General features: G+C 37.0%; 2 protein-coding genes across 2 annotated transcripts; both read left to right on the forward strand.

Moving 5' to 3' along the window:
- The first annotated feature begins 415 nt into the window (after nucleotides 1–415).
- LOC147076311 (protein CFDP2-like) lies at nucleotides 416–7872 on the forward strand. Its single transcript, XM_085941233.1, has 3 exons — nucleotides 416–635; nucleotides 3582–3731; nucleotides 4482–7872. Exon 3 carries the CDS (start codon nucleotides 6750–6752, stop codon nucleotides 7713–7715), a length of 966 nt encoding a protein of 321 aa, XP_085797359.1. The 5' UTR covers nucleotides 416–635; nucleotides 3582–3731; nucleotides 4482–6749; the 3' UTR covers nucleotides 7716–7872.
- Nucleotides 7873–11147: 3275 nt separating this feature from the next.
- Nucleotides 11148–21950, forward strand: LOC147076312 (uncharacterized). Its single transcript, XM_085941234.1, has 4 exons — nucleotides 11148–11263; nucleotides 16783–16923; nucleotides 18716–18859; nucleotides 19726–21950. The coding sequence occupies exons 1-4, from the start codon at nucleotides 11219–11221 to the stop codon at nucleotides 20842–20844; spliced, it is 1449 nt and encodes a 482-aa protein (XP_085797360.1). The 5' UTR covers nucleotides 11148–11218; the 3' UTR covers nucleotides 20845–21950.
- The last annotated feature ends 1088 nt before the right edge of the window (nucleotides 21951–23038 follow it).

Below are 23038 nucleotides of genomic sequence, written 5' to 3' on the forward strand. Positions count from 1 at the left end.
CGTGCGGAACAAAACATTATTTGTCATAAAAATTCAACATGCGTCCATTTAATGTAATATTCGTAATAATATTTTATTATATTCATTGACATGTTATCTTTTTCGAGTAAATGCATGACGTTTTTTAATCATCTTTACACGATTTAAGAATATATTCCTCCGACGTCATCACAAAACAAATTGACGTGCTCACATCTCTATTAACTTCATCTCTCCGATTGGCAACGAGTGCGAAATTTCGTTTCACCTATTGTTGAAAATTATTTGCCGTTTCACTGATGTATGCTCTTAATATTTTTTTCTAGAATTCGATTTTATTTTACTGGTTTCCTTTTTAATTTTTAGTGTTTACTATAGTGGCAATACTACAGAAATGTTGTCTATGGTAATAAGGCTATTATCACGGCTGCCACGTACTTTTACGTATTTTATTTAATTGAATTTCAATTCTGTAAGCAGGACAAATTCTGATTTGTAATGATAGCAAAATGGACGTGAAAGAAGAACCAGAAAGTGGTGAATCAGATTCAGAAAAGCAGAATTGGTTTGATGTACCCATAATACATCCGAATAGCCCAGACGTTCACACATATATAAAACAAGCACATACAGATGAACCTGGTTGCACTTTTGAGGTTAGTTTTTTTACAAATTCCGAAAATGGCGCGTTGCCACGATCCAAGTTGACTTGGACCGAGCGCACTCGTATGAGACATCTTCATACTAATTACTCATATCCAAGCTAAATTGGATGAGTATGACCATTGCCGACTCAAGTAGAAAGCCAATACATTCACAAGGAGTGGTCCTACTTTTTCCGCCCCTCCCGTTGTTGTCTATTGATGACCTGTCATTGTTCTATAGAGTGCTTTTACTGACGCGTTTGTCGTGTTCACACAGGGAATGGTTTGATTTGGATAGATGAGTTACATGATAAATAATACACTAGCATTAACACACCTTCTACAAATAATGTAATGCATAGATCAATGCTACATATTTTTTGGAAATCGATATTACCACCGGTTTTTGTGTGAAGGACTAGTCTGACTTTGACAGCTTATGAATAACAGAAATGTATATTTTTTATTAATAAGACTGATAGTTAATATATTTGATGTCAGATTTTTTTATACTTCAATTTGAAACGAGAAAGGGCGAAGCAATGTGTCAAGCCATCTGGGATCTGATTTTGACTAGGTACTGAAAAGTGGACCACTCGTTGCTTGTGCAAAAAGTTATGCTCAGGCTTTATTAATCTAAAGATAGCGGTGAGCTGTCTCGTATGAGTGCGCTCGGATGGCGCTCGGTCCAAATATACTTGGATCGTGGCAACGCGACTTTAGATAGGTAGTAAAAGCAAGCAAATGATTTTAAATTATATTATACACTAGGTAGGTAACTATTCAATAATTTGGTAAATGTGCCGCAGATGTCATGAGATTTTAAAACTTTCTTTTTAGACCAAACCAAACCTAACTTAATCTACCCCAACCTAATATTACCTAATATAATCTTAGTTTGTGATAATGATGCATCAAAATGTATGAAAATTATTATTAGGTATTCGATCGAAAGGCCTAAGCGCCGACAGAAAAGGGTATTTATTATAATTGTCTATATTGTTTATTCCATAAACTGATTTCGTAGGCACAATTACCCCGACTTTTTTGTAGATATCAACTTCACCTACTAAAATGGATACCTAGGTACCTACCGATAAAAATAACTTGCCTTGTCACGTTGTCTTCTGAGTGTGTTTGTAAGACTGTATGATTCTTGAGTGTGGATAAATATCAGATTAACACATCTCATTTTTTCAAAACCACCTAAAATCGTTTTTCTCATTTTTCTCAGAACTACCAAAAACCGTTTTAGGAGCATTTGAAACTAGGCGCTTCATGTATTTAATACATGAAGCGCCTAGTTTCAAATGCCCCTAAAACGGTTTTTGGTAGTTCTGAGAAAAATGAGAAAAACGATTTTAGGTGGTTTTGAAAAAATGAGAAAAAATCATATCTATTAAATCTGTGAACTTTATGTATTTATTTTTTAATTCGTTACATTCTAAAGAGTATTTTAGCTTGCATTTTAGGGGTATTTTTGAAAAGGACACCCACCCATTTTAGCGGGTTTTGAAATTTACCCTAATTTTCGATCACACGTATTAACGGTATTTTATAAAGGGCGTTTTATAATGTTCAATATTTGGCCATAATATAGGTAACAGAAATATCCATCTAAATACATATCTAATTTAAAAAAATTCAAAAACTGTTATAGGGGCTTTTGAAACTAGGCACTTCACATGTTAAAAGAATAATATATTTTGTTAAATTTATTTATAATGCCAATGGCGAGCTGTAGGAACTTGTTTTAATGTTTTTGTCATAAAATAAGTGAGTTACCGACCGGGCGTGGCTGTAAGAAGCCACAAATCTCGGGTGTGGATAAATATGAGATAAACTTAAACATCTTACACACGTCATATCGATCATTTTGTTTTCAATATTTGAACATGAATCATAATATACTTCAGGTGAAGTTTTTCATGTAAACGAAGCGCGCATACAATATTGGTAATAATGGCACATACCAAAACTGGTTTCAAAATCTTGCTCTATAAGTCTATAGCGACCTGCTTTCGCAATGGAACTCATTTCTACGTTTTTACTGCAGCTAGGTATTTGGGATTTATCACAAGACAAACTTAGCTATTTTACAATCAAAACGTATTTATGACACTATGTTTTATTAGTATGCAGTATTCTTGAATATGTGTTTTAGGTCCCAGTTCGAATCCTATGTCTGTCAAATACACATGTCGTTTTTCAAAGTGTGTTTGGAGTCAGAGTATGAACTTAATTGGTTGAGCAAGTGGCTAACTTTCATTTCTCGAACAAAAATCTGATAATACAACTGAGTTTGCATCTAGTATCTACCCTGAAGCATTGCTATTTACTTTGAAAAATAAGCAAAAGTCAACATTTATGTTTGACCACTTGACCTAATCGATTAGTTATGGATACGTCTATAGACACATGATTCAAGAAAGGCGAGAGAATGGATGGCTTAAGCTGTATCTACTCGTAGTATAAAATGTTGGGATCATCGGCGAAATTAGACGCAATAAAAAAAATACCCTTTAGGATTCATAGAATCAAATTGAAATAAAAAGCCTAAACAAAAACTAACCACAAGTGCGAATGAAAAAGCATTTGGCATGCGCATAATTTCCGCATTATGTGTTTGAGTAAGATAGACGATATATGAATTATCGACTTAGTGAAACTAGACGTGAAGCCGGTAAATATTGAGTGCATGTGGACACCTCAATGAAGTCACCTGTACCTCGACGGTGCAATACGGCTCAATAAGGTCACATATACCTGGAATGCGCGCGGGTTAAAACGCTTCACGTGGACAAGGTCTTAGGATCGGACTTAGTACAAAAAAGTGTAGTAATCACCTGTCAATACCCTTTTCAGAGACGGGGATATTTTCAGTGATGTGCTGTGTATGAAATTTGTATTATATTTATATATTTACAAGTTCACAGATAAACTATTTTTCTTTTTCAGGACTCCTCAATTGATCTGACCTTTGTTAAATCCGAGAACAATTTTCAGCGAGTTAATTTCAAGAGAAATGTCGAAGATAGAGTATGCCTGACTAAATATGAGGATTCACTGCCAGGTTGCTCATCTTCAGAACGCCCACCCATCAATCAGGTATCTTTTGACAATTTTATTTATATTGTCTCTATCATCATGATCCGTGGTCGGTTCACTGCTGAATGAAGGCCTGTCCATAGCCATTTTACTCTTTTCAACAGGGGCTCTTTTTGACGCCTTGGCGGCTCTCGTGGTGCAGTTTGCAGGGCGCTGGCTTTACACCCAAGTGCTCCCGGTTCGAGCCGGTGAGATTAAAATATATTTACATAATCTAATATGTAAATTTCTCAAACTTGGGATTTTTGCCACTTTAATTGGGTTTTACGGCCTGTTATGGTGTTTCACAAAGAAACAATTAATACATAAGTAAATGACGCAATTGATTTGTCAGAAGATTTTAAAGGGTACTGTATGAAACGGTTCAAACCGATCATGTGGTTGAAAACGTATGGCTACATTTAAGAAAACAATTACCCAAAGCATAACAAATTCTTTGCAAAATATCATCAAAGAACCTTTTTTATGATGAAGAGGCTCAGTCGAGTTCTCAGAAGAGAATCAGTCGGTGCATTGGGCCTATCCATCCCTAATCCAGCCACTGTTTTCCGGTCCTAGTTCTTCGCTGCCACGTAAATCCACTGAAATGAGTGCAGTTTTCCAAGATGTTTTTTTCTTTTGCTAAAACAGGATAGTTTCGAACATTTCATTTTTCTGATTCGTAAATAAGATTTCAACTGTTTTTGTGGTCCATAATAAAGCCTACTTGATGCTAGGTATTTAAGTGTATGGTATTCTTTCTCATTACAGATTGGCGTCATAGATTATCGGAGTAAACAGTCTGAGGACAATACTCGATACAAAATTCTGCCACATTACAGTGAGGACGCTAATGCACGGCGCTTTATAAAAACAAAAACATTGGATGATGACCAATTAAAAAATATTCCCACCTCTTCCATCTGCAATATTATTCATTCTGATTACCTGAATCCGTCAATTTTAAAATTAGCAAATAAACATTTGGATAAATTTAGCATATCTAATAAAGGAAAGAATAATATCGAAATATATCAATATCAGAAAAGACCAGATAAAAATTCTGAGACACTATCGAAAGATGCATTTGGTAAAATTGATATTAGCGAAAATTATATTAAACGAGAAATTATGCACGTATTTGATAAAGAAATCCGTTTAAAATTAAGTAGAGATTCATTTTATGATAGAAATTTTGTGTGTGATGTGTGCTTCGCTTTTTTTTCATCTGAAAACTTTTTAAAGGTCCACAAATTAATGCACAACGGATCTTCATCAGGTAATGATAGCAAAAAATGTAAAGTAAAAAACATTGCTTGCGACGAATGCAGTTATACAACTGGATATCCTTCGTGCTTGAAAAAACATAAAATGATTCATAACGGTATAAAACCATTCAAATGCAGTGTGTGCGACTACAGATGTGCACAATCCGGTACTCTAAAAACACACTTAATGTCTCACAGTGGCGAAAAACCCTACAAGTGCACGCTGTGTGATTTTGTATGTAACAGATCAAGTTATTTAAAAGTGCATAAAATGGTGCATACGGGAGAGAAGCCGCTGAAGTGCAATGTGTGTGATTACAAATGCAACCGAACTTCTAGCTTAAAGTTGCATAAAATGTTTCATAGTGGAGAAAAACGTTTCCAATGCCTTCAATGTGATTATACTTGCGTACAATCTAATCATTTGAAACAACACGAAAAGGTTCATCGCGATGAAAAACCATTTAAATGTGAACAGTGTGATTACAGGTGTAAATTTGCAGGTAACTTGAAAAAGCACAAAGTTGTTCATAGTGGCGAGCGATTTAAAGTGAATTAAACTGGTGTCCAGGTTCAAATACTTAGATGCCAAATTTGCCAACGATGGTGGTATTTTTAGTGAGCTTGGAATCCGCATGGGTATGGCGGGCTGCATTCAACCAACTTGGAGTTGCATAGAGGTCAAGGCTGTATTCTGTGAAGACCAAATATCGTCTGATTAATGCGTGCTTGCTACCTGTGCTCCTGTATGGTTGTGAAACATGGCATCTTACTATGCTTCAAGAGTCTCGGCTTTTGAGCTTTGACAATCGATGTCTCCGCCGAATCTTCGGGGTACATTTGTACGACCGCGTTGCAAATACCCGAGTTCGTGAGAAGACGCAGCAGCCTTTGGTGATTGAGGTTATCACGAAGAAACGCTTAACGTGACTAGTACATATTCAGCATGCCGCCAAAGAGTGCGACTCTTCTTTCCCTTGTGGCACAGCCTCAAGGGTTCCGTCGCCGTGGCCGGCCCTCCCTCACCCTGCAGCGGTGATACAAAAGCGACCTACATGCTGCATGTCTGACATGGCGGGAGGCGCAAGAGTTGGTGATTGACCGAGGGAAGTGGCGCGAACTTGTGCTTGCCTTATTCCCCAAGCTGGGTCGTGACAAACAGACCAAAGGTTGGTATGACTTCAGTGAGGTATGCCTTGATGCCAGATCAGGTGTGCTTCCATTTGAAATGCTGAGTATTTCGACTATCCATGATAGCTCTGCCAACAAATCCTACCTCTAACCTCTCCGTGGGGGTCCCTAGGCAATGCAGCATGCTGTAGCAGATAGAGGAGGGTGCAAGGCGAATCACCAGCGCCTAAAAACTGGTACATTCTGGCTACGGGAAGGAAAACCCCTACAGAAAACCAGGGCATGTTCACGGGCCCTAAGGTGGCAGCCCCACCAGTGAACTCGGGTGCTGTGGGATGATCACCTGCACACCCTAAAACAACAGATTAATCCAAGCACAGGGAAGCCTCGGACCCCCGTTTCCATCTTGACGACCTCGCCTGAATTCGGTAAACGATTTTGTTTTGGAACCTACAATATCCGTACTCTAAATGTCCCTGGAAAGGCCGAGCATCTAACAGAAATACTTTCTCAATACAAGTTAGATGTTCTCGGGATCAGTGAGTGTCGACTCACTGGCATTGGCGAGAAGTTTATTCGTGGGTTTCGTCTATTGTACTCCGGACACGCCACATTGCGACGTAGTGGAGTCGGATTGCTGATGTCCAAGGAAGCTTGCAAGTGCCTCACCAGCTGGGAACCTATCTCCGAACGTCTACTCCGCGCTACTTTCAAGACCAAGTCGGGCTCCATCACTTTTCTGCAGTGCTATGCTCCCACAGAGGCTGCTAGCGATGCAGATAAGGATACATTCTACGAAAGTTTGGCGGAAGCCGCTGGAAATATCCCCAGCTGTGATCATGCAGTTATCCTTGGTGATCTTAATGCCAAAGTAGGATCTGACCCCTCGCGTGGACCCTTTGTGCTGGGAAAACATGGCCTTGGCCAAATGAACGATAATGGTTCCCGTCTGGTAGATTTTGCCTCAATGAATGGTCTTGTGATTGGTGGTAGTCTTTTCCCTCATAAGACCATCCACAAATATACATGGACATCGCCAGACGGTAATACAAGAAACCAGATCGACCACATTTTGGTCAAAGCGAAATACCGGCATGAACTGCTAGACGTGCGGACATATAGAGGTGCAGACATCCACAGTGACCACGAACTCTTGGTCGGGAAATCCCGTATAGACCTCAAACGAGTCCCAAAACCCAAAAGGACGGTCAGACTCGATGTGGAAAAACTGAAAAGTACCCGTGTGCGTGCAACCTATGAGCTGGAGCTGCAGAAGCGCTTATATGATGCTAGAACTATCACGTCTTCCATCGACTCGGATCCCTTGGAAGGAAAATGGATATTATTCCGGGATGCTATAATGAGCTCCGCAACTACTGCATTAGGAGAGCGGCATACGCACAGACCGGACTGGATGTCACCTCATACATGGGAGATGATTGAGAAGAGGAAGCTCCTGAAAGAATTGCGAGACAATGGTACATACGACCCACAGCGCAGCGCGGAATACCAGACAATGGACCGCGTGGTAAAGCGTTCTGCCCGCCGCGAAAAATCAATTAGTAATAAAGATAAAATGGAAAAATATACTGGAATGATGGAATGAAAGGAATTGAAACAGCTCGGTGAGACCTTCGTCAATGCATTGGATAGATATTTGGATGATTAATAGGTACATTTACAATGAAGTGAATATTATTGTTCATGTTTGCTCACTATCATGTCAAAATTTATCATTTAAAATAAAAAATCTTTTTACTTCCTACCTATCTTATAACATTTTTTCTAGATATATCTTAAATATAAAAATATCTCTAGACTAGCCGCTTGTGGATGTAACAAGGCGCAGAGTCTTGAGGTGAGAGTGGTTTAAGCTGAGGGCCAAGAGCTCATTATACTGAGTATATTATGTTCTTGATAATAATTGAAAAAAAAAATGAAATCGCAACACAAATATAGACTCCTGCAACCCATGTAGTCTTGGATCACATCCAGTTTTACCCAAGCGTATCACAGGGCTCTGTGGTTGTGTAACATCACCGGTGGTTTATGCCTGGGAATACCTAAGGAGGAGTTATCCATGACAGAGGTCACCACGCACTTGAGTGTACTTACCTACCACGTCTCCACACCGATTATGCAGGCGTATACCGTGATGTAATTAACGTAAGACACACTTCAAAGTTGTGCTGAGAGTGTCTCAGAAGCAACTTTCTAAGACCTTTATTGGTGTGCACGAGTGTGCTGATTGCTATTTTGATATTATTTTATTTCGGTTAATTCTTGATAAGAAAAGACTTTTTACTTGCCGCAAAATTTTTGAAAGCTGAGAAATTTTCCCTCAAAGATACCAAGTCGACCAGTCAAACTGAGGGTCGGACCGACTTGGGAAGCTCTTCTCTTTCATCCGACATATGGGAACATACCAGACGTTGTGAATGGCATCTTGTAGATTAGGGTTTCCCAAACTTTTTCTGCAACGGAACACTTCGCAAACCCGGAAATTTTAACGGAACACTTAGTTTATTTTTTAGGTTATTTTACATTTTTTTTACCATTAGTGCATGTTTGTAATGTGTGTTTTTTCTCACTTGGCTGGTCAATCTCTCACGCTGGGCCCCCTGTTAGCCTAGGCCCCCAGGCTAGAGGCCTGTCAGCCCCCCGCTTGTGGGAGCCATGACCTATCTATGTACTTGACGTCATAAACATCAGCGGAGATTGAGCGATGGTGCCCACAGACGCGTCGGGCGCGCGAAGTCGGCGAATGCAGTGTTTATTCATAACCATAATCACACGTCTCTTCCCGCGCATTACCCTTCACCTATGTTATAAGCGGCCCAAGCAGCACAAAATAAATATTATTACAGCGCCTCTCATAACAAAGCAATAAAAATATTATATTATTTCGGGGCTTGTAATTAAAATTTACGATGACATTATTCAACCAGCGATAAACTGAACACGCAATAAAATAAAACAATGACTTCTCTGTAATTAAATAATTGCTTTCCGCCCGTCGATCGACGATGCCTCGCGCAGCATGTTTTTGCTCGCTGTGTTCAATGAATGGACTCATTGTATTTTCTTTCATTCGTATCGCCGAGAAGCGGTGATTCGCGAAAAAACGATGATTCATGCGGCGCGCGCGTATAATGCGTCGCCATATCCAGTGGGCGCTGGCGTATTTGATTACGTTGTATTTTCAATGATTTATGCGCCACTTGTAGAAATTTTGCGCGAGTGCGGCGCCCGACGCGTTCTGTGAGCACCATCGCTGATAATCACTCGCCTTTCAATATGAAGTAGATTCTTTTAGTTTTACTTATTTTACTTCTACTTAGTAGAAGATCTAATGTGTTGCAGTGTATAAACCTTTCCAAATGGTCGCGGGAACACCTATTCAGGTTCGGCGGAATACAGTATAATATGCTTCATATCTTTGCACTCCGACACTAGGAGGAAAATGATGTACTTAATATGTTTTAAAAATATTTTTGAACATATTATGTTTTAATTATATTTTTGTTTATCAGTGTAGAAAATAGTTCAAAGCTATAAAACTTATAATAAGCAACACATAAGCAAGTTGGAGATTCTATTAGCCCTCGCTGAGGAAGAGATAATCTTCAAATTTATGTGCAGAATAACGCCGCATTTTTTTAACTAATAAAATTGATTTTTGTGGGATGGGCTCTACAGCTCATTAGAACGAATTGAGCAGCTCTCCCCTTTCAGTAGGTTCACATTTAAGGGCATTACCAGAGAATACTATGATGTGCATCTACTTCCTGCCAGTTGAACTTGTCCATCGAGCAACAAAACCAAACTCATAGAGTTTGCCAGCGAAGCCACGATGTCATGTCAAAAATTACCTACCTACCTAAATGGTGCATACCTACGTCATTGTACAGATTTTTAATGTACCTATTTGTCTGTTTAACATAGCGGAAAATAAAAAGAAATGTAGGTAACTAGATTGTAATACATTCTTGGATTTCCACCGCGTGTCCTTCCTTCTTTCATATAGGTATTATCACTTCCCTCCATTTTGGTAAGAGATTTTCTCAACTGTCACTTTGTGTTTTGTTTTCTTTTTTATCGTCTGTATTTGGGATGAAGGTGGATAATTAAGGCACCGGAATTGTGATGGAAAACGGCGAGTTTATTTACGTTAATATTATACTATATGGTTACATTTTGAATAATTTATTTTATCCGTACGAAATCGGCGTGCTCGCGATTTTTCTGTTTGTCGCGATCTCCGCGCCATCTTGTGATTTTTTCCAACGAAACCGTCGTCGAAAAGAAAGCGACGTTGCAAATCTCCAACGGTTAACAAAATTTACGGCATTGCCGGCTGGGCTCTTTTATTATTATTTATTTTCGTAATCAGCGCTTTATTATTTGTTGGCTTTGAAACCGATTCGGGCGTCTCCAGATACACAAAGACATCCCCAAATGGGGACCATACGGGGGTGTCACAGTATATTATCATATTTCTTGATAATGGCCTTTGCAACGATCCCGAAACATCGAAGAGAGAAGGAAGAATTTTATTACATGCGGTGGAAACCCAAGAATATAATATTATTAGGTACTTACGATAAAAAAACAACCGTGAAAGTAAACAGGCAAATAGATAGGTAGGTACATACCTAGGGGCGGCAGGTTATATAAAAGTATGATGAAGCAGGCAAGTATGGGGGAAAAGTATGGTGAGGCAGGCTGGTAATCAATTTGCGGCAAGATTTCCACATTAACATTATATCATATGATTACGTTATAATGACCAAAGTAAATCCTCCGTGATGCCCTGCATTTTTTTTTATCGAGTCTCTATTTCTCGTAAATTGTTGGCCTGCTTCATTCGGTTGTATGAGAAAGCCGATTTCTTGCTCTCTTTATATTTATTTAATACCTCTATGGTACATACCCAACGAATTGGCACTTTGCCTATGCACGTCTCCCCTAATATTCAAATAATATATTTAGCAAAAATATGGCAGCACTGCTTTCAATATAATTTTGTATAATGGCAGCACCATTGCTTAATCGATGTTTGACGTTCGTCAACATGGTATTTATTAGTTAATAATAAACATTGTAATCATGGATAAACAAGAATCAGACCTAAATGACCCTGATACAAGACACGTGAGTATTTAATATGAATATTGCATACCTACTTAATATTGTATTGCCGTTTTATTGGGAATAAAATGTTGCTGAAATGACGTTGACAGCTGTCAGATTACCTATAGGTCAGCGATGGGCATACATGAAGTCAACGAGAGTCACATTCTGGATTTTCATAATATATTATAAAGAGCCACACCATAGTCACGTTCTCACGCAGTATTAAATACACAAATTCAAATTTAATTACATGTCTACACAAATCTTGTCATCTAGGCATCTCGCACATCGGAACTCGTCTCGCCTAAAAACGTGTCGAATAGGTACGTCGATGTGACGTCATCGTTGTTTAACGAAACAACATAACACGCGTTGCCAAATGGAGCTTCGAAGATTGATCGAATGCAACTGTTTCGTCTGAAAAAACATCTGGCTATTTCATTCGACATGTTGCATCCTTCTCGTTCTCCGAGTCGGAGGGTCGAAGTCACAAAGAAACACCTACGAATTTGTCAGCCCCACAGAACAGATAATAAATAGAATACCGATAGGCTATATTCAATACGCCGCACGTTGAAGCAGGGTTTTTGAATGTGTGAGTGTCCTACAAAAATGAAACACGCATTATGCACGTGCAATAGTGTATGTAATAAACTAACATTAAATGAGCGTAAATGCATAAACCGAGAGCAGTTTTCAGTATTCGACGTACAACGTACTTGACACGTGTGTAAGTTTAACCCGGCTTCTTCCTTACTCGAGACGGTTACCTGCTATCGCCTTACCCTTTGGGTATTTCAGTTCCCATTATTTCTGAGTTCCCTGGTCATTCCTATACCGGCTCGCCGATCACCACATTGCAATATTATCAGTACGTTTCGAAGGCTACGCGCGACTGTCGCCAGATAGGTGGCCGCCCGTTCTCGGAAGTCTTGATTTATGGCGGTCAGGCACACGAGGCGAGTTGTGATGTAAATGTAAAAGAAAAACTCGCGGAAATACAAGTATAATTGGGAAAGAATATATCTATATTTTTACCAAGCGATGTTGGAAGCCACACTTAGGCTAACGAAGGGCCACATTATATGCACACGTCTGGTATAGGTATTCATACGTCATGACGTGTTTATAACATTGATTTAAAATATTGATCCATGCATATTATGTATCGGTATTCTAATACCTACTACTTCTTTTTCTCGTAACATCGTGTACCTAGTAAAAGTAGAATAGACGAATAGTAGCTTGCTCTTCGATGTTGTTATCATATGTCAATTATTGTAGGCATGGCCCCCACATACCTGCCGCTAAGGTTAATGGCAGTGTTATGCTCTACAGCAGGGGGGGGCAAACTTTTTGGATGGAGGGCCAAATTCAAGAATTCGAAATGAGCGGCGGGCCGCAAGTAAAATACCATTTTTAGATATACACTATTTGAAAATAAAGAATTTTGTTGAGGTTCATGATCGAAAATGTTTGTTCACATATAGATATAGGTAGATCCAAAAATAACGAACATTTTTTGCATAATCTTTAAGTTGGTCGAATTTGTCTGAATTAAGGGCATTGTAAAATTTGGAGATTTCTTCACGACGATGCAATTCTCTTAAATCAGTGTCACACTGCAGATCAATAATCTCAAATTGTAGCTTTGTCGGTACACTATCAATATCTATTGAAAATGAATCGCGTACTATTGCTAAACTTGTCTCAATGTTTCGGAAGTCACCAAATCTTTGTGAAAAATCGTCATTCAGAGCTTTAATAATTTTACCATACTCTTCAAATTTATATTCTGGTATATTCAGCAACTTCAAAGTTGGAAAGTGGTCCATGTTGTTATTCGATATTTTTCGAAGGAATAACTTGTGTTTTAATTGAAATCCATTCAAACTTTTTACCATATCATGGGCATATATTTTTTTTCCTTGCAACGCGGAGTTAAAAGTATTTAAATGTGTCACGATGTTCAACGTAGAAAATAGTGCTTACACAGTGTAAGACGAGACGCAAGGAAGACGTCTTGAGACAATACATTTACGAAACAACAAATTCTTCAAATTTTAATTTATTGTCAATATTTTTTAAAGAATTATAAAAAAAGTATTCGTAATCAGAAGTACAATTAATGATCGGGGGCCGCAAAAAATACCCGGCGGGCCACATGCGGCCCGCGGGCCGCATTTTGCCCTCCCCTGCTCTACAGTATTGTTTCCCGAATTCTACACGGTAATTATCATTTTTAGTATATCAAACATCGCATCACATCAAATTGCAACGCACAATCGCATATTATTTAACAGTATTGTGTATTTATTATATATAAACACACAACACGGCTATCGACGGTAGTTTATCATATGTATGTATTGAGGGGTTAATTGTTACAATAAGTTAATGTCATTTCCCTCCATTTTCGAAAGCGACAAGCACGCTGTCACTTTTTTTCGTCTGGATTCTGGATTTGGAGGTGGACAAATAACACACCGGAATTGTGATCAGAAACGGCGGGGTTATTTAAGTTAATTATATACTCAACGGTTTCATTTTTAATAATTTATTTTTCGGAGGACGAAATGTACGTGTTAACTGTTTGGCTGTTTGCAGCGTATTACCCGCCATCTTGTGTTCCGCTTTCAACGAGAGCGTTGTCGAAAAACGGCGACGTTGCAAATATTTTTCAACGGTCATAATCTACGGCATTGCCGGCTCTATTATTATTATTTATTTTCGTAATCAGCGCTTACTATTTGTTGGATTTGATACCGACTCGGGCTTCTCCAGATACACAGAGACATCCCCAAATGGAGACCATTCGGGGGTGTAACATTAACCGTCTAAACTGCCAGAAAGTACTACCTATTTTTAACAGCCCCTCTCTTGACTGTGTTAACTTTTAGAGCGAGATAAACAGTTTATAAGGTTAGCTTATTGTCACAATTGTAATATCCACCTCAATACATAAATATGATAAACTACTGTCGATAGCCGCCTTGTGTATAGATTAGAGTGATAAGATCCACTGAATTAAAGTAGGGCCACTTTTTTACTATTTGAGTAAATTTGTTTTGTGTGTTAATCTCGCTTACCTAGTCGGCCCGCCACATCAGGACCCTCCTATGGACGGACCGCCAGACTAAAACGCTGTCAGCTCTTTCCCCCGCTTGTGGGGGGCATGATTGTAGGTAGATACGAAAACGCTTCGACCGTGTTTAAGAAAAGGTGCGTAACCCTCACAGAACAAATTTTACAGGAGGTGTAAAATATGTTTTTTTGAATGATTTTGGTTCAATATTTAAAAAAAAAATAAGCACGGACATTGGGTACATGATGATTGATGATTTGGTGTAATATCTTTTCCGTCTAATAATAATTAAAGAAGTTATTACAGAAAAATGATTACATTTGAGGGTAAATGCTTTTTTTCTTAAATTAAAACTTAATTAAAGCTCAATTAAACCATGAATTTAAATAATAATTCGGCATTTGCGGCTTACTTCCTTTTTACAGAACGTGTATTTAGTTGCATGCATTGTTAATATCTAATAAAAGCACTTTTCGAAAAATCGAGGGTTACGACCTTTTTCCCCAGTCGACTTGTAGAAATAAATTACCTACCTATTGCCGAAAACATTTAGGTAGGTATACATTTATTTCAGGAGCAGGGTTGCCAACGTAGGATTGCTATTGCTAGATAAACCATATTATATTCCTCAGAGTAATGATATAATATATTCACAAAACGTTCAGGTTTCACGATAGCTCCACGTAGCCATATCGTTATAGCATCTTAGATTATAGAAAAATATATAGCATGTAATAATTATTATTAACATGTAATAAAAACTAGAATTGAGATCGCAAGGAGCGCCTTTCTTAAAATGAGACGCCTCCTTAGCAATCGAGATCTTAACCTAGGTCTGAGACTGCATATGGTACGTTGTTATGTGCTCTCAATTCATTTCTATGGTATGGAAGTATGGACGCTAAACCAAGAGATGTCACGGAGACTTGAAGCTTCCGAGATGTGGCTGTATAGACGCATCCTCAAAATTCCTTGGACTGCCCGGATGACAAATGTTGAAGTTCCCAATCGAATGGGGAAGAACCGAGAAGTTCTACGTAGTATCAAAACCAGGAAACTACAATACCTCGGCCACATTATGAGAGGACAAAAATACAGCATTCCCCAACTCGTCATTCAAGGAAAGATCAATGGGAAGCGTAGCAGAGGACGGCGCCGCATTTCGTGGCTTAAGAACCTCCGTGATTGGTACGAATGCAGCTCCACCGAACTGTTCCGGGTAGCAGACGACAAAGATAAGATCGCCTTTATGGTGGCCGACCTCCGCTAGGGGATGGCACAATAAGAAGAAGAATATTTATTTATGCATTTATTGTTGCACCCACGGTGGCCGCGCGGCTTAAGCGTTGGACTATAACGCAGTGGGTTCCAGGTTCGAAACCTGGGGCTGGCAAGTACACATATTGTTTTTCAACTTGTGTGTGTCAGGGTATGGACCTAATAGGTTGAGAAAGTGGCTGACATCCATTTCTCGGAAAAAACAAAATCTGTTAATACAAACCTCTACTCTGTGGAGCCCCATATGATCCTATTAGGATTGGACATGGTCGAAGAGAATTATTTATGAAATTGACTGTTTTGATGTTTGATTGATCGTTTGGCACTGGCGGCTTTTGACAGAAGCAGGGAAGATTGTGTTCCAATTATTTTGCTCCAACCAGTAACGTCCTTGGGAAAACTTAAAATCCCGTAATCTTACCGTAAACCACAAATTGTTTGCAAATTTACTTCCCTACATATTACAACGTACTTCTTGACTTTTGTACTACAACTAGATAACTCTGATTTAGTCATTGTTCGGAAATTGAAAGGTAAACTTTACTTGATTACCATAAATCTAGGCTTTAATTATTATTTAAAATAAAATTGTAAAATTGTGATCATCTAATTATTCTAATTGGAAACAATTATGGGGTTTGAAGGCCCTCTTGTGAAAATTTTACCTACTTATAAATTAATACAACTATAGTAATGATAACATGCTTTTTCATTCTTCGATTATTTTTTTTAACTATTTTCTAACAAAGAGACCGCGATGTTTGCGTCATGGAAAACAGCTATTGCTTTCAATAGTTGCAATCGTATTCGTTCCTTCATTTGCCGCCCTTAAGCAACGCATGACCTGCCTACCCTCACAAAACGTCACTGACTTCAACTTCATCTAAATTAATGCGTAATAAACACGTGTTATAAACAATCTTTCGTCTTTATTTCATTTTCATATTATCTTTTATATTTTCTTTGACCATGACAGATCCTAATAAGATCCATAATAATACGAGAAATGGATGTTAGCCACTTGCTCAACCTATTAGTCCGTACTCTGACTCATCCACAAATTAAAACACGACGTTATAGGCTAACGCTTAAGCCGCTCGGCCATCGTGGGCGATTTATTTTTCGACTATAGAAGAATTTTCATCAATGTCTTTATTTCTAATGTTTTTTACAGGATATTTCTGTAGATTTAGAGAAAATAAAAGCTGAAGTTGATTTACAAGATGGCGGCTGTAATGATGATATTCATGAAGAAACATTTTCTGATACAAAATATGACTATTCTCATTTATTCAGTGAACAAATAAAATATCAGGTGAGTTTCTCTTCTTAAGTAATTATAGCGAAAGGTGTCGCTCAAATTGCAGTGTCTTTCTTTCAGATAACCAACAATTTGGACATTGAAATACTTTAGAGGTTCAGAATCTCTTTGTTGTGTATAGGTATATTATTAACTAAAAAGGAAAAAGGACATAACCCTCAGTTTTAAAAAAAATAGGTTTTATTGGATAAAAACGTTGTACACGACTAAATACACAGTTTCCAAAGAATATAAGCTGCAAATACCGATTCATTATCTAAATTTAGCTAGCAATTAAAAAAAAAGGAATTGACATCGGAAAAACGATCTAACCATAACTTTTGTTGTTTTTTTTTAATTACTTAACTTAATAATTAATATCAGATTAGAAATATAAAAACAAAATTACTAATTGAATACGTGTATTAAATAAGGCTCTAAGTACCAAAAAGTAGTATAGCTTGTAGTTACAAAATACCGAGTCATTGCAGTAAAATTTCATGAAACAGACCTTTTGAAAAATGTCGTTTTACAGTGTTAAGCAATCACGGCAGCTTCTATAATTTTAAGTATGAAGAACTCGCAAGAGTCAACACACCATCGTCAGCTATTTTATATTGAATGCCGTTGACCACTCCAGTGCTACTTACACCATTATAAATAAAACACGCCAATGGACTTACAACGTCGACAGGTTTACTTATTTTGCTGTATTTTTTTGACTTGCTTGAGGCACTTAGACTATAGTTGAAGTTATTGGCGTTGGTATATAGAACATTTTTCTAAAAAAATGTCAGTTTTTATGTTTTTGGTACTTAGCGCCTTAATTAATACACGTATTCAATTATCATCATGCCCATGCATTTCTATTTTGTAATTTAACTTTGACCGAAAACCATAACAAATAGGTTTATATGCCTCCTGTAAAATTTGATTTGTGTAGATTACGTCCTTTTTCTTTACAGTCGGTATTATACTGCCCTGCTGCTTTCTTTCCTCCTTAATAAGTTGAAGTGAATCATATTTCTTATTTCGAAATATATGAGGGAAATATAATTATATATATAATATATTCTGCAATAATTGCTTGTAGCTTTGACGCATGACTTATTACTTATTGAGTCATTGTACTATAACTATATCATGTTGCTTAGACTGGCTACTTTATATCTTCCCTGAAGGACTATTTTCAATACCCACCTAGTTAACACGTTTCCGCTATTTTTATTGCTCCAAAATAACATCTAATTTTCTCCCTCAGATACGCAGGTATATAATATGTCTCCACTCTTTCAGCATTTATATAAATATTCTAACTTGTCTTTGAGTATCAGTGACGTCCCATGGGGGTAGGCAGGTTGAGCGTTGCTTGGGGGCTGCAGTTACTCGAAGGGCGGCAAATCGAGGAGAATCATTTGGAATATATAAAAATAGCTATCTAAACTTAGTAATAATGAAAATATCTTTCCATTAAAAAAATCAGCTCACTGGTTTTATCGATTTCGCGATGTATTGTTTACTTCTGTTGCCCTTCGACGTCCTTGGTGACCAGAAACGACACGAGCAGATTTGCGAACAATTAGTCTGATATTTTGTTAATAAAGTATCCCTACAACACATTTCTTAGATATTGGACTCATGAAAGGATAATAAAAATACTGTATAAAAAAATGAGGCAGCATTTTGGCGCTAGCTAGGGGCGGCATTTTATCTATGGACGTCACTGTTGAGTACAATGGCGAAAATCATGAATAATATTTGCTCTACGTTTTTTTTTTCTATAAATTTATGTTTATATTTTTTATAGGTCGATGGAAAAGATTCAGTTGCTGTAAAATCTGAAGATAACTTCTCTCAGGACTCCAAGGAACATGATTCCAGGAGTCAAGTAAAAATAGAAAAAAACGAACATGGTGAATGCTCCTACTCTCTCTATGGAAATACGGACAAGGTATTCATTCACCTGTATAAAATTATATTCTCAGTTAAAATTTTATTGTGATTAAGACAGTATAAAATATTATAAATTACGAAATAATGAATTTTGAAATCAAATATTATGTTCACACATTTAATATTATCTCAAAGAAGTGTACCATTCTGATTATTGAACATAACTAATTTTGAACATACATAAATCTTGTGAATTATTCGTTGAATAAAAGAAATAGTTAATTATAAATTATTAGCAAGTTCAAGTAAGTTACATCATAAAAAATATTGGAGAAATCCACGACGTCGGTTAGTAGTTGAAGTAATAGATATCTACTTTGATTTAATAAAAACAAAAAACGATTGCCAAAGTAGCTTGATTTAGAAGAACGCTGATGAGTAGGTATTAAAAAGGCCAATAGTTAAAATTTGTCGTAATTAGTATGTCACTGCGTAGCATAGAGGTAGATGCGACGGACGGGGCGTAAACCCAGGAGATGCAGGGTTCGATTCCCTGCCGGGGTGGCTTACTTTTTTTAAAAAGATTTTTTCTATTGGTTATAATATATTTTCTCAGAAAGTGTTTTTCAAAATTATGTATGTTCAATTTTCACATGGTATAAAGTAATTTTTGATACCCAACTAATTTTCTTTATATAGATTAATGCCTTGGTATATTTAACTCAAAATAGACATAATTGCAAAATGTGAGTTATTACATAAATTATGTCCAATCTATTTGGTTTTATCGAATCCGCGACTTCTGCCTTCAGAGACGACTGGTCTGCCAATCAAGCCACAAGGGGATCTTTTTACATATTTTGTCAATAAATTTTGAACAAATTTAATTTATTTTAAAATATGAATATTTATGTTCTTTCACAGACGACTGCCTCAAAGAATGTTTATAAAACGAGAACTTCGAACAGCGGCTGTTCAAAAGATACAACTCATTCAATTAAAATTGAAACAACGAGTAATAATTGTATACAATCAAGAATAAAATATCAGGAAGAAAATATTGATTATGTTGTTGAAAATAATATCGAGACACTGGGTAGCTCAATGAAAGAAGTGCAAATAAAATTAATAAAAAATCCACAGTTCAAAAAAAGTTTTGTTTGCAATATATGCTATAAAATTTTTGAAAATTTTGATGGACTTAAGAACCACAAAATTTTGCACAATGTATCCACTACAAATCATGGAAAAAATGAAAAACTATCTAAAATACGTGTGAAAGTATCAAAAATACATACATGCGACATATGCCCATACGAAACAACCAGGATAGGCCTTCTTAAGATTCACCGAATGGCTCATACTGGCGAGAAGCCTTACACGTGTGAAATATGTTCATATAAATACGCAACAACGTCCCTACTTAGGAGACATATTCTCATTCATAGTACAGAAAAACCGTTTGAGTGCGATATTTGTCATGTTAAATTCACATACGCCAGTAACCTTAAGCAGCACAAAGCGATTCATAGTGACGAAAAGCAGTACGCGTGCGATGTATGCTCTTACAAAAGTACATCGACTAAGCTTCTAAAACAGCATAGCATGGTCCACAATGAAGAAAAGACTTTTAAATGTGATGTGTGTCCGTCTGCATTCGCAAGCTATAAATATCTCAGCAGACACAAAATGATACACAGCTCAGATAAACCGTACAAATGCGATAACTGTTCTTACGCCTGCAAGTCATATAGCAGTTTTAAAAAACATAAAATGATTCACACTGGCGAGAAGCCGTTTATTTGTAATATATGTCGTTTTAAATGTGCGTCGTCTTCGTATCTTAAGAAACATAAAATGATACATACCGGAGAGAAGCCGTTTGAGTGTGATATTTGCCCCTACAAATCCAGGTCGACTACTGGTCTTAAAACTCATAAATTGACTCACAGTGGGGAAAGGCCGTACGAATGCGATGTATGCCAATTCAAATCTGCATCGTCAGGCAATCTAAAAAAGCATAAAGCTACTCATTTGAAATAAAGACCAAATTTTTTTTTTTTTAAAAACACAATGTTTTCAAAATTTGGGTGTATCGATATTATTTGTAGATAGCAGTGGCGAGGGGTGGAGGTAGGCTGTTAAGATTTGACATAAATAATGCCTAATTGAATACCGTTAGGTACTCTCAAAAGTTGTAATTTTCGTTCTTTCGTTCAACGTGTGACGGATGACCCGCCCACCCAAAAAACGTTAATGTTTGCTTGTTACCATTTTTCACATTACGCGTACACATTTTAAGGCATTCCCAGAGGATATAGTTTGCATCTTATAATTCTCTGCTACATGAAAATTTTGAACGGGTAACAAAACAAGTTCATAAGCTAGCAAAGCCACCATACCATGCCAACTCAAAAATTGACTGATGTAATAATCTGGAGTCAAAGCGGTCATCTCCATTCACCATTTGATAATTTGGAGGGAAAAAAACATGAAATATGTGCACCTGGAAGCATTCCATGTTCTATGCCAGGCCTTCAACGCCACATCCAGCGTCATTACACGAATTGTCCGCTTCCTCGTGAATACACTATCAAAGCAATGAGGCGACGTTAGTTGAAAGTCACTGAAATGATGGACAACTCCAACAACCGCCATTAACGAAAAACAAAATAGACATATCATATCCTAAAAGCCCTATGTTTGTCATGAAGTATCGCTAGTTATTTTGGCTACTTGGGAATGTCTCAAAAACAGTTACTCAAAACAAAAGTGGTCACACACTCAAGACAATGTGCTTTAACTGAGTTTATAGGACTTTAAGCATATACAATATAAATCAACGCTAAACTGCCAAATTATGAATTATCTCAGTGAAGATAATATTATCTTTTGATATGATTTTCTTCGGCTTTTCGATACACGTTTCAGAGCGTTCCCAGGTATAAAAGACGCCTTGCACTATATTATCAATACAAATTTATGTTTTGTCATTTTCGCGTCACGTATTTTAATACGATTTATATATATATATGTTCACACTAGCAATGATACCATGCTAACAGTGTAGCCAACCGTACTAAAATTATAGAATTAAATTTTAATTTTGGTCCAAGTATTATGTACGACAATAAATAGTTATAGGAAGTACACCCAAATACTATAACTTTGAATATCAAAAAAAATGTATTTTTATCTCAAAGAGTTAATTTAGACTTATCCATACCCAAGGCCTGAACAAAAACGATGCATAAGTGCGAATGAGAAAGTATTCGGCACCCTTATAATCATTGCGACACGCGCTACAGTAAGATAAAAGGTTTACAGATGTGTGAGATGATTTGCTGTGGTGTCGCCGCCAAATCTTAGTTTGTTGCTTAACTAAGCGTCGATAACCTGCGAGCGCGTGTTGCTAAAATTGATATTTTTTGTGTTAAACATAAAGTCAGTGGTAAATATTGTTGGTTAATTAAGTAGAAAAGATGGTTCTGTGTGTTGTATTAAAATGTGGTGCCGTACTGATATGCAAGAAGATAGTAGGTATACGTTTCATAGGTAGTTGATACATGTTCGTGATAATTTATTTTTATATTATTATATATTTTAATATCAGTGACCTAGTGTTTCTTCAAAATAACTTAAATTATGGATATCTTTACCTAATCGTTGCATTTTGACCGCTTAAAAATACTATATAACGTAAAAAAATAGAAAATTATATTTTAATTCTGAGCGTCTAGTGCGAGCACATTGGGCGAGCACTAGCGTAATGATTTATGGTCTCAAACATTTGTGTACGAATGCGTTCGCTCGCCCACAAACCAAATGCACGGCACGCAGCTTCATTTAGCAATGCAACGGGTGGCGTCTAGATGTATCTATATTCTAATTCCCTTAGTATACATTCTTGCAATACCTATTTTTACTTGCAGTCCTCTATAATTAATTTCATTATAGAAGAAAATTTGACGGGTTGTGAAAAAAAGTTTTTCGAGAGAACTAAAAAAGCCCTTGTATTTGATTTTAACTGGAATTTCTTGGCAAGCATTTTTTGTCGTTGAAGATACCTACCTAAATAAAAAAGTGTCTCATCAAATAATTTGAATTTATTTGTTACCTACTTGTTTTGTAAGCCACAATGAACCTATACATTTATTAACTCGTAGAGTAGGTGTACCTATACATTTTATACTGTTTTGCGCGTCGGATGTCTAATTAATAAATGTTATTCTTAATC

Source organism: Rhyacophila brunnea, unplaced genomic scaffold (genome assembly GCF_057557595.1).
Source record: "Rhyacophila brunnea isolate RB1 unplaced genomic scaffold, BYU_Rbru_1.0 scaffold_13, whole genome shotgun sequence".
NCBI classification, from domain to species: Eukaryota; Metazoa; Arthropoda; class Insecta; order Trichoptera; family Rhyacophilidae; genus Rhyacophila; species Rhyacophila brunnea.